Source organism: Girardinichthys multiradiatus, chromosome 12, assembly GCF_021462225.1.
Source record: "Girardinichthys multiradiatus isolate DD_20200921_A chromosome 12, DD_fGirMul_XY1, whole genome shotgun sequence".
Lineage (NCBI taxonomy): Eukaryota > Metazoa > Chordata > Actinopteri > Cyprinodontiformes > Goodeidae > Girardinichthys > Girardinichthys multiradiatus.
The window spans coordinates 41,929,499-41,946,658 of NC_061805.1; the positions used below are offsets into that span (position 1 = coordinate 41,929,499).

General features: G+C 39.0%; 3 protein-coding genes across 3 annotated transcripts; 1 reads left to right on the forward strand and 2 right to left on the reverse strand.

Annotated features, from left to right (window-relative positions):
* Window positions 1-1,157: 1,157 nt before the first annotated feature.
* LOC124878467 (dual specificity protein phosphatase 26-like) lies at window positions 1,158-3,653 on the reverse strand. Its single transcript, XM_047382420.1, has 3 exons — window positions 3,250-3,653; window positions 1,774-1,985; window positions 1,158-1,681 (listed from the first exon to the last, which is right to left on the reverse strand). Exons 1-3 carry the CDS (start codon window positions 3,426-3,428, stop codon window positions 1,485-1,487), a joined length of 588 nt encoding a protein of 195 aa, XP_047238376.1. The 5' UTR covers window positions 3,429-3,653; the 3' UTR covers window positions 1,158-1,484.
* A 392-nt stretch (window positions 3,654-4,045) lies between these two features.
* bag4 (BCL2 associated athanogene 4) lies at window positions 4,046-8,679 on the reverse strand. The gene is made up of 5 exons (XM_047380347.1): window positions 8,410-8,679; window positions 7,814-7,933; window positions 7,431-7,652; window positions 6,563-6,829; window positions 4,046-5,560 (listed from the first exon to the last, which is right to left on the reverse strand). The coding sequence occupies exons 1-5, from the start codon at window positions 8,500-8,502 to the stop codon at window positions 5,117-5,119; spliced, it is 1,146 nt and encodes a 381-aa protein (XP_047236303.1). The 5' UTR covers window positions 8,503-8,679; the 3' UTR covers window positions 4,046-5,116.
* A 2,396-nt stretch (window positions 8,680-11,075) lies between these two features.
* lsm1 (LSM1, U6 small nuclear RNA associated) lies at window positions 11,076-16,721 on the forward strand. Its single transcript, XM_047381768.1, has 4 exons — window positions 11,076-11,251; window positions 11,394-11,462; window positions 11,605-11,720; window positions 15,823-16,721. The coding sequence occupies exons 1-4, from the start codon at window positions 11,206-11,208 to the stop codon at window positions 15,991-15,993; spliced, it is 402 nt and encodes a 133-aa protein (XP_047237724.1). The 5' UTR covers window positions 11,076-11,205; the 3' UTR covers window positions 15,994-16,721.
* Window positions 16,722-17,160: the final 439 nt, after the last annotated feature.

The following is a 17,160-nucleotide window of genomic DNA, read 5'->3' on the forward strand; positions in this document are numbered from 1 at the left end:
TGTTCCTCGACTCAGTGGGTGGGGGAAATTTGTTGCAACAGTTGTTCGATCCAGCCTGCAAGTTGTCACTCCATGGAGGCACAGACTCCTTTCATCTGGCACCGGCGTTGCATCGGCATGGTTCCTCTCTTTGGTATTCAGAACCGAATCAGTAGCAGGGCAAAAAATGTAATCTTACTGGGTAAGAGGGATTTTCTCTCTGGCACATGCAGAAAGTTTAAGCAAATAAAGCTGCCTGGAATTTAAAGATTAATTGGTGAACAAATAATAAAAGTTAATTGTGAAGAAAACACCGCAACCAAATTTATCAAGCCAAGTTGATCCTGGCTTGATAAATTAGATTGGGCTCTTGCTTGGAGCTAGGTTATGTCTCTTAGCTCATCAATCATATTCTCTGTCTGGCTCTCTTTGTTCTCACTCACTATTGAGCTCACAGACGTATACAGTCTAGTACACATATATCCGGGGCAGATTGTAATACTGAGGTCGAAAATGAAGGATTATTCTTTCAAACCTTTAGGTTTATGTTTCTGAGCTGGACAGTTTCAAAAAAACAATAAGAATTGGCTCGAAGTCGCAGACGTCCAACTCTAAATTTCAGAATGTACTATTATTTTCTGTGCACATCATCTCTGACTTTGTCCAATCGATAAACTGCTTTGTCCCACCTGAAAAAAAATGTTAGGAATGAAATGTGGGGGGGATAAAAAATTTTTTTTTAAAGTCTTTACTTTTAGATAAATTATGATTAATAGAATGGGTTTATATTGCATCAAGGTTATAATGAACAGGTAATATTCACCCACAAAAGTTATATTTCTTTCTATTAATTTCCCATTAAATTGAAAAAAATATATTGCCTAGTGTCATTTTTATTCTGGAGAACATTTACAGACTTTATCAACAACACACACACACACACTCTTGTTTTGCTATGTAGTGAGGACCATCTGTTGACTCCCATTGATTTTCAGTCATTTTCAACCCTTTCTATGCCCTAACCCTGACAATAACCCTAAACCTAACTATTACCAGTGCATGCCTAACCCTAACCTTAACCTAAAGTCAATTCACACCTTAGTCCTAAACCTAACCGTTAGCAACATAGGTCGTGAGGACCAGCAAAATGTCCTCACTTTGGTACAAACGGTCCTAAATTTGATGGTGAAATCGGGAAAATGGTTCTCACTGTGATGCCAAGACAGGAACACACACACACACACACTCCTTTCGACCAAATGTTGACACCATGTCTTTATGTGACAGAAGTGAATTTTTACATATTACTTAAAAGGCCTCCATGACTTTTTACATTTTACAAAGTTGAAAAATGAATGAAATAATAAAAACAATTATGACTTCAGTTTATAGATAATAAAAAACATGTTTTTATTATCTCTTCGCTCCAGTCCAAACCAGAAGAAAACTGAACTGGTATGAGATGATGGGGCTTGAATGGTCTTGAGCCTGTGGTTTCTCATGGTTTAATGATGTTTGCCAAAGAGCTGCTTATCCAGTTTGATGAGCTGTCGGAGGAAACCTCGATTTGGGATCACACCCCGATTGTCTTTCACAGCACAAATAGCCTCCACCAGAGTGAGTTTCTGCTTCAGCATCAAGTAAGCTAGTACCAGGTTGACAGAGCGACTGACGCCCACATGACAATGCACCAGAACTTTACCTGAGAATCAAAGAGAAATGTGAGATTTCGTTCATTCTTCTGAACCTGACTGTAATGATTTGTTAATTTCTTTTTTTCTCTGCCAGGCTTACCTCCTGTGCTTAGTCCTCTGTGGATAAAGTCTGCTGCAGCTTGAAAATTGATACTCATGTCATTGTTGCAGGAGTCATGTGCCTCTATGCCTATGTAGGTGATGTTCATTTCCTCATATATGCCTGGCTGCCCTCTTCTTTTACTGTGAGCTGCGTTCAGGACATGAGTGAAGAGATGCTTGTATAGATCAGCCCGGTTTTCTGCACTATGTCTGCAAAATACAGCACATAAAATTTGGAGGATACATTTTATCGTTACAGTGCCTTCCATATTTGGCCATACCTTCCTGAAATGTTTTATATGTTGTCATATTACGACTTTAATCAGGTGCATCCAGTAGCCTTCAGACGTCTAATTAGAAAACAGTCTACCAATTTGAATAAAAAGCTAACTCTGTCTGCACTGTTCAATTGTTAGGATTAATAGGAATGTATGTACCTGACTGTTGTGAAGTGCCTTGAGACAACAGGTGTTGTGAATTGGTGCTATATAAATAAAACTGAATTGAATTGCCTGTATCCAATTTAATCTCAGTATAAATTCAGGTGTTTTCTGAAGCTCCCCAAAGTTCTTGAATTCATTTTGCATGACAATCCTCTCAAGGCTGTGGTCATCCCTAGAGAACCTTTTCCTACCACACTTCTTCCTTCCCCTCAACTTTCTATTAATATGCTTGGATATAGCACTCTGTGAACAACCATCTTCTTTAGTAGTGACATTTTGTGATTACCCACCTTGTGGAGGATGTCAGTGACCGTCTTCTGGACATCTGTCCAGTCAGCAGTGTTCCCCATGGTTCTGAAGCCTACTGACCCAGACTGAGACCATTTAGAGGCTCAGGAAAACTTTGCAGGTTTTTCAAATTAATTTAGCAGATTAGGATGTGCAATAGTGAGTTTCCAAATGTTTATGTTTTCACAATATCCTAATTTTCTGGAATACAGTATATTGGGTTTTCATTATCTGTTTACAAGATATAAGAAATAAAAAAATGATATATTTCACTATGTGTAATAAAACTATACATATACTAAACTTTCTGATATATGCAACAAAATATACAGAACTTTTTCATTATATTTTGAGGTGTACCTGTATGTGCAAGCTGGTAGAAACAGTGAAGAATACTTTTGCAAGTGATATACGTATATGCACCATATATTAAGCATGCAATACTTTTATAGTGACGGTCTGATATTTAGACCATCTGAGGCACGCAAAAGGACAAATAGCCAAGGCCTGTTGTATGCCTTCATGGCCTGGTGTCATTGGAAAGTCACATAGCAGAGCTGTAGTTTATGCAAAGGCAGCTGGACAACTCGTTTCTAATTTCCTTTTTAAAATTGATTTATGATCTGTTTCTGTTTCACATGCACACTTGATGCAAATTGTACCTTTACAGACAGCCTTGAGGAAAAAAGGTTTGTTCATGTGGTTAAAAAGGTTTCAACAAGAGAAAAAGATAAGATTCTTACTGGTCACCAATGTAAAGCCTTGGCCACACCTCATCTGCATGGCTGATGATGGCCTTGCCTGTAAACAGGAGTCTTTCCAGCTCAAACACTGCCAAACCAGGCAAACTCAGATCAATTACCACTTTCCGATGTGGTTGCTCATCATTCCAGGAAGCAGGAAGTTTGGATGTGTATGACATTGCTTCTTCCTCTCACAATTTAGCTAAACTTTCAATGTGAAAAAGTGGCTCTTTTTTGAAAGTACTTAAATAACTGACCAAAAAAAAAAACCAAAAAGATGTCACAGAAGCTCAATATAACTGCTTTTTAACAGCATTAAGACTCGATTGAACTCCTGTGCTGACACTGTGTCAAACACGACAGGTGATATTAGTTTCAAGCTTCTTCTCCTCTGATTCATCTCCATAACACCGTATGTCCGAGTGTTGTCAGGACATTTGACCCTTACTATAAACCTAGACTGCATGCCTCAGGCCTTCAGGGGCATGTGTTATGTTTTAGAATGAAAATAGCTGCCTATTTAAAGATTGGCTAGAAGAGCATAGACAAGGGCAAGTTTCCACTTGATGGAAAAAAGACAATTCTGTTCTTTCTACATTAAGACAGAATAATTGCTTTTCTCAACAAGGAAAATAAATTACTGTGGCTCAAAGAACATGTTTAAGAACAAAAAAAGAGTGAAAAAAACAAGTGAAATTACTAGTTTTTTCCTTAACTGTTTATCAAGCCAAGATCTCCACCTTGTGTTAAAAGCATGCATTACAATTGAAAACAAAAATAAAGAATGCAAAAACTATTTTCCATGCAAACCTTTCGGTTGTTTATTATTGTTCTTCTGATCATATATAAAAATCACCATATCAAATATGGCACTTCTTTTTTTTCCTTTTTCAAACAAAACCAACAAGAATGTGTTGCACATGAGCAGCTCAAAGAAGAATTTGTGCCCTAGAGAATAATGAACTAACTCCAACTTAACCTTTGTGCCTAAGTGCATTTAACACTGTCTTTAGGCATAAACCTTTACAGAAAATGTTAAAGCTTCATATTTGACTTTTTACAGGTGTACAAAAAGTGAGGAAAAAAAAAACACTTCTAAATGAACTGTTAACATTGTCCTTAGCTTCAAGAACAAAATACATGGTATTCACATGTAGGTCTGATTTTAATTCTACACTTCAGAGACCGGAGTAACGAGGACAGCGATCTTTAGGGGGTTTCATTAATCTGCTACAGTATGGGCTGGATGATGGGCTGTGCGAGTGCTTATCTGACACTACAGTGCATGCGAGGCTGAGAGCATAAGAGAAACACTGCACCGACTGCTGCAGAGAGATAGAGTGACCATGAGCAACAAAGTGCATACCAAAGCCATCACGGGGGGGGGCACAAAAGCATGAACATGCAAATAATCAGCTGAGGAATGAGTGTGTTGTTCCAGGAAGGACGAGATGAAAACGGACCAAAATGCCGAGGACGTTCTGAACGTGTGTTACGCAAACAGCTGCCGTGTGGCGGGACCCTGCACCACGCTGGTGAAGGCATGACGTAAAAGATGTGATGAGCCGGAGAGTCAGGATGTGTAGCAAGCTCAGTCACTCATGGAGGCTGAAAGTCACTTATGATATATAAGTTTTATGTTTACTGCCAGCACAAACACTCCTTAAAGGATGTTTTAAACTTTAGATCAGAGGCGCATCTTTTCCTGGGGTCTATGTAATTTACCTCATCTATATAATAATGACAATTTCTTAGGAAACATCCGTACGTCTCTGAAGAAGGAGACCGAACCCTCAGTTTGTCCATGGAAGATTTGAGCAAAGAAAACAAGAATAACTGATCGACAGGCAGATAAATACAGTCCACTTCAGAAAGCCTTCTTCTCCAGCTGGTCCAGAATGGCCTGAATTCTCTGCACAGCATCTTTGCGGGCTTGTCGAACAATCTCCTGTCCCTGAGTCTCCACGGAGTCTAGCTCCAGCAGCTCTTTGGTCAGTAGTTCCTCCAGACACCGATAACTCTTGTCTGTTTTTCTCCCAACAAACTCATCAACATCTTCCCGAAGCAGCTGAACCCTGGCCATGACCAGCTGGACTTTAGCAAGCCCAGGATTGTCGCTAAGGGACTGAGGTCCAGCATGAGCAGCTGCTGGTTGGGGGACAGTTTGAGAAGCATTAGGATCACTTCGCCCAGCTTTGCTGTAAATTTGGGGAGGTGAACTTATTTCAGCAGGGTTTATGTTGGGGGTATTCGGGGATGGTGCTGGCCTCGGTTTAGGTCCAACCTGAGGGGTTCGCTGGTGCTGTTGGTCCTACAACACCATAAACACAGTGTGTTTAAGTTTTACTTGTGCCTTTATAGCAACAAATAAAATAGAAATATATAATAAAAAGTGCCATATAAAAGCATTCACACCCCTTTGCACATTTTTCCAAATTACAACTGCAAACATCAATGTATTTTTGTTGGGATTTTATGTGATAAATTGACATCAAACAGAATTGTGATGTGAAAAAATTATTATACATTTTCATTTTTTACAAATCAAAATCTGAAACGTGTGGTGTGCATTTGTATGTGGCCCACATGAGAAAATGCTTTATAGAACCACCTTTTCCTGCAAATACAGGTGCACATCTTCTTGTGTATGTTTCTACTAGCGATGCACATCTAGGGACCAATTTCTTTGCCAATTATTTTGTAAAATAGTTGAATATCAGTCAGACTGCACAAAGAGTGTCTGAACAACATTTTTTTGAAATCTTGCCAAAGATTTGCAGCTGAATTTTGATCTGAACTTTGCACCATTCTTCCAACTCTCACCCATCTTAAAAGGGCTTTCCTTTTGCCACTTTTTCATAAAGACCAGATTTGTGGATGATTGAGCAGTTCTCCATTAAATATTCAAATATTGTGATTTTTTTTTTTATAACCCAACTCTCCTTCAAACGTCTGCAACACTTCGTGCATGACCCGTCTGCTGTGCTTTCATCATGCTGCTTGTTCAATACTGGTCTCCAACACCTCTGAGGATTGAAGGAACTTGGCTGCACTGGACTTTATGAAGTAGTAACGGATAGAGCCGGATGAATACAAATGCACACCACTATTTTCTGATTTTTGTTTGTAAAAAAAATCTTGTAAACCTCAGCACCATTTTGTTTTATAAAATGGATGCACTTCATGTTGGTCTACCACATAACATCCCAGTAAAAAAACATTAAAGTTTGCGTTTGTGATGTGACAAAATGAGTATGAATACTTCTGCAAGGCACTGTGTGTACCTCAACAAATTAACAGCAGATATTCTTACCTTGGGCTGATAGGGTGGTGGAGCACCAGTTCCAGTTCCTGGCCATGCTGGGGGTTGTGCAGGACGGACAGGATTTCCATAGTGGTTTTGTGAAGGCTGCTGCCCTGGGTGCCACTGCTGTGAGGAAGCATATGGACCTGTGTGCCCCCAGGCATCGCCCTGAGGATTGGTATGAAGAGGCTGCCCAGTGGGGTAGGGGGGATTTGGAGACACAGCATGTCCACCTTCACTGTAGTGCGAGTACGGTCCAGATGGGTATCCAGGACCCTGAGGGAAGAGCCAATATCATATAGTTTAACATATTTTTGGTGTTGCTTGGATGAACACATTTGTATTACAATCAATATGACTTTAAGGATGAGGTTTCATTCAAGCCTCAGTTCCTAACAGCATCCTTACAACGTTCTACAGAGCTGAGGACAGAGTTATAGAAAGCGTGATGACATACTACATGCTCCAGGTACGATATGGTAGAAAAGAGGGGCCTGCAGAGGATCATGACAGGAGCTAAGTAGGTCATTGGAGGGTCCCTACCGTCTGTCCAGGAACACAGCACTGGATGTTGTCAGAGACTCCTTACACCCACTCCATGAACTTTTAAACTGCTGCCTTGAGGCAAACTTTAACAGCATATCCACCAGGCTTCTATACAGATTTTTGCCTCAAGCTGCCAAAAAGCTGAACTGCAGCTTAGATTATACACTTTATATTTTCATTTCTATCTCTTCTGTGTTTTATCTAATACTTTCCCCTCACAAATCTGTGTTAAATCCGGAAAATATGCTGTCCCGCTTTGTTGCTTGGTACAGAACGAAATAACAAACTGATTTGATTTAAATTGTGCACTTCAGTTGGAATGTCATCTCACCCCTTGACAGTGTGGACCAGAATAATGATGATGCTGGAGCTGAGTGTGCGGCTGCCCCGACGGCCCACCACTCTGCTCAGTCGGACAGCCTTGGTTAGGATAGGAACTTCTCTGAGGGTCAGCACAGTAGAACGGGTTGGATGGATGAAAACCACCTGCTGGATACTGGTTTTGTGCAGCGTTGTAGATAGCATGGCCATTTGGATAGCCTCCAGGCATTACCTTAGACCAAAGTAAAGAATTGTATTATTTGTCTGTAGAAATATGCAGTTTCGTGTAGATGTGGTATAGAGATGGAAAAAGAAAAACATTCAAGACAGACGTAGGAAGCGAAGTAGATCAACTCCTACTTGCTTGGAGTTATGCTGCATAACGAGTTGTACCTGTGGATTGTACTGTGGCTGAACATCTGACCCCGACGGATAAGCCTGTGCATAGTGTCCATTGGAGTGAGACTGTGGATACCAGTAATGTGTAGGGTAACCTGGATACTGAGGAGCATCCTGCAAACACAACATTTTACAAAGAAAAGTCACCACTTTATGTTTAACATGAAGTAGCAACTGAAACAATCAGGCTGCCTATCTTTAAACAAACACTATCTGAGTTAATAATGGCAGTTACTCAATTATTGCGCTTGCCGAACCAGTTTAGGACCTTAAACGCGATGCAGGTACAGTTTTAAGACTATGTTAACTTTATCAGCATACTTACTTCCAAACTAGATGTAAAGCAATAAAAACGCATAGTATCTCTAGTAAAGGAACAGAACCCCGAACAGGAGCTTTACAAGCAAAGCTAGTTGTAACTATTACATAATATGAGCTAGCTCCGTTAGCCGTGCAGCTAACACTTAAAACAGCTCTCTACCCAAGTCAATTCGGCATACATTATATCCCCATATTTTTCTAATATTAAACACATTACACCGCGTTTTCCACACCATATATTGCTATTTAACTCGTTTTCATTCACTCGCCATAGCGTTATTCCAGTTGTCGTGGTTATTTCCGGTGTTACAAGTCGAGGGCCAGCCAGGTTTCAAATTTGACTGCATTTGATGGTGATGCATCAGCTACGCGAGTTTCCCGCCAGCCGTCCCGTCATCTGTCCTTGTAAAGAATAAAACCTTTAACTAGCACAGCGATACTTATTTAACCCGTCAGCATTCCCAGAGCGGCTTCTACACAGAAGTACAGGTCGTCAGATTTTTGTCTGAACGATAGACTCCGGCGACAGGCGGAGCTAACGGAAATACTGTCCTGTCTCTTTAAAAAAAAGATAACAGCAAAATATGAAGATGTGTCACTCTGAGCATTTTTGTTGGCATTGTGAACATCTATGCAGAGTGATCGGCCCTAACACCTGCTGTAAATGTGTTCACAGTGCAAAAACAGAAATGTAATATCACTGACACGACCATGTAGTGTTTATTTGAGAAATATTATTTTATTTTTTGAATACTACCCTTATAAAATAGATCAGTATATTATTAAAATCAGTCATGTACACTATAAACCATCTTTGGTGCGTTAACAGACTCATTAGAAATTTAAAAAATCCCAAATCGACTAATTTACTTTTACAAAACTATACAATTTTGATAATACATGTATTTTAGTTTGCATTTTGTATGGGTTAAAAAGTTTGATATATGCTACACCAGAGCACCAGGTTTATTTTTATGTGAATACTTAATTCCCAAAAGTATTGGGTCACTTGCCATCGAGTAACCTACTATTTTAAATTCATAGGGTTTAATATGATGTTGACCCACCCTTTACAACTATTAAAGCGTCAACATTTTTCACAAGGTTTATGTATGTGTTTATTGGATTTTTTGACCATCCCTCCAGAAGTGCATTTGTGAGGTCCGACGTTGATGTTGGACAAAATGGCCTGGCTCTTGGTCGCCAGTCTAATTTCGCCAAAAGGTATTCTATCAGGTTGAGGTTAGGAAATTCAACAAAATTTTCCATATTTTCTTTTTTGGACCTTCCTTTGTGGACTGGTGCACAGTCATATTGGAACCCCATCCCCAAACTGTTCCTACAAAGTTGGAAGGATGAAACTTTAAAAAATCTATTCGTATGCTGAAGCATTAAGAGTTTATTTCACTAGAACTAAGCTGCTGAGCCCACCTGCTGAGATGTAAGACTTGGATGCAGCTTGCAGCTCCTTAGCAATGGAAACCAATTCCATGAAGCTCTCTATGCACTGTTCCTGAGCTAATCTGAAGGCCGCAAGAACTTTGTAGATTTGTAGAACCTACTGATTATGAGCACTATGGGCTCAACACCCAAGAACCCTGCTCTGTGATTTTACATGGCTTGCCACCTTAAGGCTGAGTTGCTGTCGTTCCCTGTCGCTTCCAACAGTTGACTGTGGAATATTTAGTAACAAGGAAATTTCACCGCTGAATTTATTGCACAGGTGGAATTATATCCAAACACCATACAGGAATTCATTGAGCTCCTGAGGGTGACTCATTCTTTTACAAACGTTTGTAGAATCAGTCTACATGTCTAGGTGATGGATTTTATCCACCTGTATTCAATGAATAGGAGGGGTGACCCAAACCTTTGGCAATACAATGTACAGTATGTGGAAATAAGACAAGGTAGCAAATTAAGTACTGAGAAATGAGAATAATCGGGATGTGCAGTTAAAACTGCATAAATTAGGAGGAAAAAGTATAAAAGGTAAGAAAAAAATAAAATTATGGAACGTGTGAAACAAAAAGAAGATACTTATACAAAGTTTTTCAAAAAGTAGACATAATCCAGGAAAAATGTTATAGAAAAATGTTAATAACTATGAGCAGGTAAAGAATTACTCACTGATTCCTATGTACATACTTGTTGTCACAAGAAAACATCCAACTGGCCACTGTATTTACTGTAAAATTAATGGGACCCGTGGTGGTACTTACATAAATGGGAAGTGCCCTGGGAAATCCCTTATTCTGAAAAATGTATTTGTATTCTTTTTCAATAAAAACTATTCGAAATTAGGTGCTTGAAATGTATCTATCTGTCGGATGGACGGTCAGTCTTTATATCCATCCCTTTTAAAATCAATCTATCATAGATTGGTACTTTTAACATTGTAAAGAAAACAGATTTTTTTTACTTTCCAGCAACAAGATAAAGGTTTCATGTATTTTTAACAATGAGATAAACAATCTATGTTCATTTTTCCCAACTTATAACTCAGGAATTTTGATTTCTTAGTAAACATAGAATCCACAGTTAAACCGCATATTTCAACCAATCGTACAGAGGCAATGGATAGGAGTACAAGTATTTTTTTTCTATTCTTTTTTGTCTGTTTGACTAAACACAATGAGCTGAAAAAGTCAAAATACTGCTGTTCTGTTGTTTAAAAAATAACTGACAGTATGGTGATACTTGGAAACTTTAGTAACCACTAAATGATATTTGTTTTGTAAAAAAAAAACGAAACAGGAAAGAAAATTATTAAAGTTCTTCAAGAAAACAACAGTGATTATTTAATATGATTATGATACATATAAATTTATACCAGTAGGTGGCGGTTGGTAAGAAGAAGATGAAGAAGAAAAAGAAGAAGACTGCGGTGCACTGATGTACCAGAAGGTGGCGGTAATGCAACACAAATGATGCCAACGTCGCTCAAGAAAAAGTAGAAGAAGAGGAAGACACTTCCTGCGCTGATGTTAACAGAAACAAATTTTCAAGCATTCATGGCTTGACGGCAAATAAATGTGCTGGAATTGAACAAACTACAACTCAAGATGAATTACGTACCAGGGACAGCGAGCCTCATTGACGACATCGACAGTAAGCTGGAAGCATCAGTTTCCCCTTCATGTGCACAGAAGATTTAGTGAAAGAAAACGTCTTTCCGTAGAGACTTTAAAGATTTGTACATATGCAGATACATGTGTTATTAGACGTGCTTGTGTTTGGTTGTACCCTGCAGAAAAACACCTGGTGCTGCTCCGAGATGGAAGAACTCTGATTGGTTACCTCAGAAGCATCGATCAGTTTGGTACAACCTCTTGAAAATCCGTTCCACTTTGTGTTTTTCACAATAGGACCGAGTCAAATCAGTTCAATTTTCAGAATTAGTTTATGGTTTCTACACGTTTTCCCTTCAAGTCCCTGACATGTGTCCTGCTTCTGTTTCTCAGCCAATTTAGTGTTTCACCAGACGGTGGAGCGCATCCACGTGGGGAAAAAGTTTGGAGACATCCCGAGAGGAATTTTCATCGTGAGGGGGGAAAATGTGGTGCTGCTTGGGGAGATGGTAAATACTAACATTCTCACTATGCTTCTATATGTTACTATGATTTAAAACTAAAGTTCAGGAGACTAGACCAAAAAAAGCTGTTGTTGATGTGTTACATTATTTTACACAAGATTAGTGGGGGAGATGCGCATTATTACCAGGTGGCAATAGGGATGCAACATCGGTTTTTTTCTGTGGCTAAGGTGATGGAAAATGAGTGGTCATAATTTCAATTATCACCACATGAGTTTTCTACTTTCTCGATTGCAAGAGAATACATTTCATGTTTGTTTAAGTTGTATTCAGAATATTTTGACACTTATTGCAGTTACAGTGCTTTTTAAAATAGACTTGAAAAAAACATTTTTTTTTGCCAAAATATACAATTTCACTTATATTTAGAAAGTTAAAATGCATTTTAAATGATACAAAGATCAGCTATGTCTGGGGTACCTATGTCCCGGCCTGTAACGTATGTAGATCACTTCTCCAACACACCTGAATCAAATGAATGCTTCCCTACCAGGCCTGGCTTTTTGATTAATACAAAATATTCTACTTAATACAAGTTTTGTTGAACCAAAACCTTTACATTTTGGCCCACAATGTCCCTAACAAGACTGGAAAAAACGAGTTATTGAATGATATTCTGGGTATGTTCATATTCTCTTTAGGAATTCTTGAAATAGCTACTCACAGTAGAAACAAGCCCGCTGTGTATTGGACAGCTTGTCATGTTATCACAAATCATTTGATTGAAAAATGGCATCTATGGTGTAGGTGAGGCTTTTTTAATGCGTACATTCTACCTTAAAGAAATTCAATTTCTTGTACATATAGTGAGCCATAGTATTTATTTTTGTATTGGGAAATTTATAACAGCGTGTTTGAAAGATGTAATGTTCAAGAAGTATATCATTCTAAAAGAAACAGCCATGGCAAGAGTAAGTCAGTTTCTTTAAAAAGCTAAAGAAAGCACAGTGTTTTCTATGCCGTTTTATAGAGTTCATCATGGCTTACTGTAGGTGTGGTCAAATTTTCATCTACTGTTCTTAAATTGTTATAGATTTCTCCTGTAATCCGTCTTCATGTACTGTACAAAAAATAAGACGACAGAAATCACTCTTGAAGTCTAAACCCTATAGAAAGATGTTCTTTTTCAACTTTGATCACTCTTAAGTGCAGACGGTAACAGAATATGGCTAGTTGAGCTGCATGGTACCACATGGCAGACATCGTCAACCTTCTCGGCCAACACACAGAGCAAAGATGGGTCACAGAGCTGGACTCTTGTCACTCTTTAAATGTACATCATATATTCGGTCCTAAATGTGTACTGGCAAAAATACAGCCTGTGCTGTTACAGTAACTTCAGAATGCTTTTAATGACCACACATGTTAGTAACAAACAGGTAGGGCCTTTCACACCTTTTGGCGCCACTGGTGAAGAGAACATGCTTTTAAAATCATACAGATGTGCATACATCTTCATAAATCAGAAAATGTCTACAAGAAAAACAGCTGTTCAGCGAAACTTAGAACAGCGATCATTAGAAATTAGGAAGGAGGTTAAAAGAAGCAAAGGTCATTGCCAAGGAATTCCTGTAAAGAGGGCCGTCTTGGAATCACAAAACTTCCAAAAATATTTTTTAACGTGTCCTTTCTTGACATTGCAGTCATACCATTAGAGAAGCTGGTTGCTTACATGCGCCAGGACAGTTTTGCCATACAAAAATTATATTTCAAGATGCAACCCTAATTGTGTGATTACATTTATTAAATTGTGTCTGGATCCAGCTCAAAGTACAGGTCCTTCTCAAAATATTGGCATATTGTGATAAAGTTCATTATTTTCCATAATGTCATGATGAAAATTTAACATTCATATATTTTACATTCATTGCACACTAACTGAAATATTTCAGGTCTTTTATTGTCTTAATACGGATGATTTTGGCATACAGCTCATGAAAACCCAAAATTCCTATCTCACAAAATTAGCATATCATTAAAAGGGTCTCTAAACGAGCTGTGAACCTAATCATCTGAATCAACGAGTTAACTCTAAACACCTGCAAAAGATTCCTGAGGCCTTTAAAACTCCCAGCCTGGTTCATCATTCGGAAATCAAGGTGCCAGAGTCTGGAGGAAGACTGGGGAGAAGGAAATGCCAGAAGTCCAGTGTCAAGTACCCACAGTCAGTGATGGTCTGGGGTGCCGTGTCAGCTGCTGGTGTTGGTCCACTGTGTTTTATCAAGGGCAGGGTCAATGCAGCTAGCTATCAGGAGGTTTTGGAGCACTTCATGCTTCCATCTGCTGAAAAGCTTTATGGAGATGAAGATTTCATTTTTCAGCACGACCTGGCACCTGCTCACAGTGCCAAAACCACTGGTAAATGGTTTACTGACCATGGTATCACTGTGCTCAATTGGCCTGCCAACTCTCCTGACCTGAACCCCATAGAGAATCTGTGGGATATTGTGAAGAGAACGTTGAGAGACTCAAGACCCAACACTCTGGATGAGCTAAAGGCCGCTATCGAAGCATCCTGGGCCTCCATAAGACCTCAGCAGTGCCACAGGCTGATTGCCTCCATGCCACGCCGCATTGAAGCAGTCATTTAAAAAAAAGGATTCCCGACCAAGTATTGAGTGCATAACTGTATATGATTATTTGAAGGTTGACGTTTTTTGTATTAAAAACACTTTTCTTTTTTTGGTCGGATGAAATATGCTAATTTTGTGAGATAGGAATTTTGGGTTTTCATGAGCTGTATGCCAAAATCATCTGTATTAAGACAATAAAAGACATTAAATATTTCAGTTAGTGTGCAATGAATCTAAAATATATGAATGTTAAATTTTCATCATGACATTATGGAAAATAATTAACTTTATCACAATATGCTAATATTTTGAGAAGGACCTGTAGATGGGAGTGGAGCCCAGATCGAAGAGGCATAAGGTAAGCTGCAGGACAAGGAACCCCCCTGAGTGAGCTACGCTTCGCAGGCCAAGCCCGGGACCCAATCCCTATGGTGCCTCAGCGCCTGAACAAAGCCCTGGCAGCAAGACCGCCTAGCACCAAGCCCCAATGCGCAGTTGTGCTATGAGGCTAACACAATCTCTAAAGCATGGTGGAGGATCTGTGGTGCTGTGTACTTGCTCCTCTTCCAAAAGTTCCCGGAAATCTTGTTAGTTTGTTGATTGATGAACTCTTTGAAATTCAAAGACATAAAATAAACCTTATTTACAGACAACTGAAAAAGAGCATCATTGGGTCTTTCAAAAGGATAATCAGCCAATAAATATGGCCAAAAAACACAGAAATGGATCACCAGACACAAATCTAACCTTCAATGGCTATTTCAATCCCCAGGCCCAAATCCTATTGAGAAAAAACAAAACAAAAAAAAAACCTTGTGGGTGAGCTGAACAGAAGAGAGCAAGATGGAGGACCCAGGACTCTGGTGACCTAACAGAGAAGAATAGCCAAATTTTAGCTGGGCATGCTCCAACCAGGTGATGTGTTAAAGGAGTTATGTCTGCAAAGGGGTTGTACAAAGTATAAACAGAAGGGGGTGCCAATAACTGCATGAACCTAAGTCAATCTACTAAATTTAGGGTTTTAAAAGTTTGGTGTGATTTTATGCAGCTGCCATAAAAATAATTTGATTTTAGGGTTTTGCACATCTTTACTAGAAGTGTCAGTAAATGTTGAGGTTATTTCCACATTTACTGGTAAGGAAATCATTGTCCAGTTCAATGTAATACCTTTTAACATTAACGCTAGAGAAAGGGTGTGGTGTAAACATGATCACTGCTTTGATTTTTGTCTGATAATTAGTTTAACATTTTCCACTTTAGTTTATCTTTATTAATCATGTATTACTCATTGCTACTTAATTTCTTTGATTATTGATAAAAAATTAGATAGTTGTTGCTGGTGATTTGTGCTAACACCCTTGGGTGAAACATTACATGACGAGCAATTAGGAATCCGTATTCAAAGAAGCAGACAACATAAATTGGAACTTTGGCAAAGCCGTCTATATCAGAAATGACTGTAGACCAGAACAATTCGAACATGTGGCTGTAACATGATGTGTATGTCTCTGTAGGACGTGGATAAGCCTTGTGACACCATCCTGCAGCAGGTCTCCATTGAAGAGATCCTGGAGGAGCAACGGCTGCAGCAGCAAGCCAAACAGGAGACGGAGAAAGTCAAGATGCAGGTGCTGAAGGATCGAGGCCTTTCCATTCCCAAAGCGGATAACTTGGACGAGTACTAAAGCAGCCTTTTTGTTTCTTTGAGCCTCTTCTCTGTTTTGTATCGGACTGATAAGTTGTACGTTTGATCCGAGGGTATTTTTGTTTTGTGGTCTGTGGGCAGAATTATCATGTTGGATGTATTTACTGTACTGGTCGATTTTATTTGAAGTATTTGGAGAAAAAAAAGTGATCAGGTATTCTCAGTTTTGCAAGATCATGGCAGCAAAAGTACAAAACTTTTGTTTTTCCAAATAACTTAGTAGTTTTGACTTCACAGAAGCACTTTGTATTTGTCACAGTGTGGTGAGTTTCATGTTTGAGGATTTCTGTGTCTGCTGAAGGCAAACACTGCTTTCTCAAATAAAAGAATGATTAGTTTCTCTTTATGGGAACAGGTTGGAAAAATCTGTGATCACATCATCCAATCATTCCTGTTGATGGTGGCCTCACAAACTAGAGCTATCCATCAGGCTGCATGCCTCAGAGTGACCTACATGAGAGATGCCAATCTACAAGCTAAAGGCATCATTCACTGTGGCAATTGAATTGAGGCATATCTGTGGATCAGACAGCCCATGTCCTGTTGTAGAGATCATGGTGCGTCCAAACAGATTGATCCTATCTGCCTTCATCAGTCAATGAGCCTGTTAATTGTTCGGATTGATGATCATGTAACTGAGCTGCTGTGAGGGAAACCTATTGTACATGCAGCCCATTATTAAACCAATCACTGCTGCTGCCACGTGGATTTGCACTCTTGCTGGTCTATATGTTTAATGCCATTAGTATCATAACTTGTTTCAATGTGCAGCCTATGTTCAAAGGTTTCCTGAGAGATTCAAAGCAAAATCATAGGTAAGGTTACGATTTCCTCTGAACTTCAAAATAAAAGTTGCCTCTAGAGAATCTGGATAAATGACAGGCTTCTACAACATCCACTTGATGAATGGGACAGAGCACTTCCAGGTCTTCATCAGTATCTAAACTTCAGATGTGGGTAATGGTTCAGCGTTATGTTCTAAAATACTCTTCTATTTCTATGGTAATTTTTCCTTAAAAAACAGGATTGTAGAATGACAAGTAAAATGTGTTTCAGTAAAATACAGCAACATGTACTGGTGATGAGCAATACTTCAAAAGTCTAGTGTGTAAATGTATATATATATATATTTTACTCCTGTTGCTCT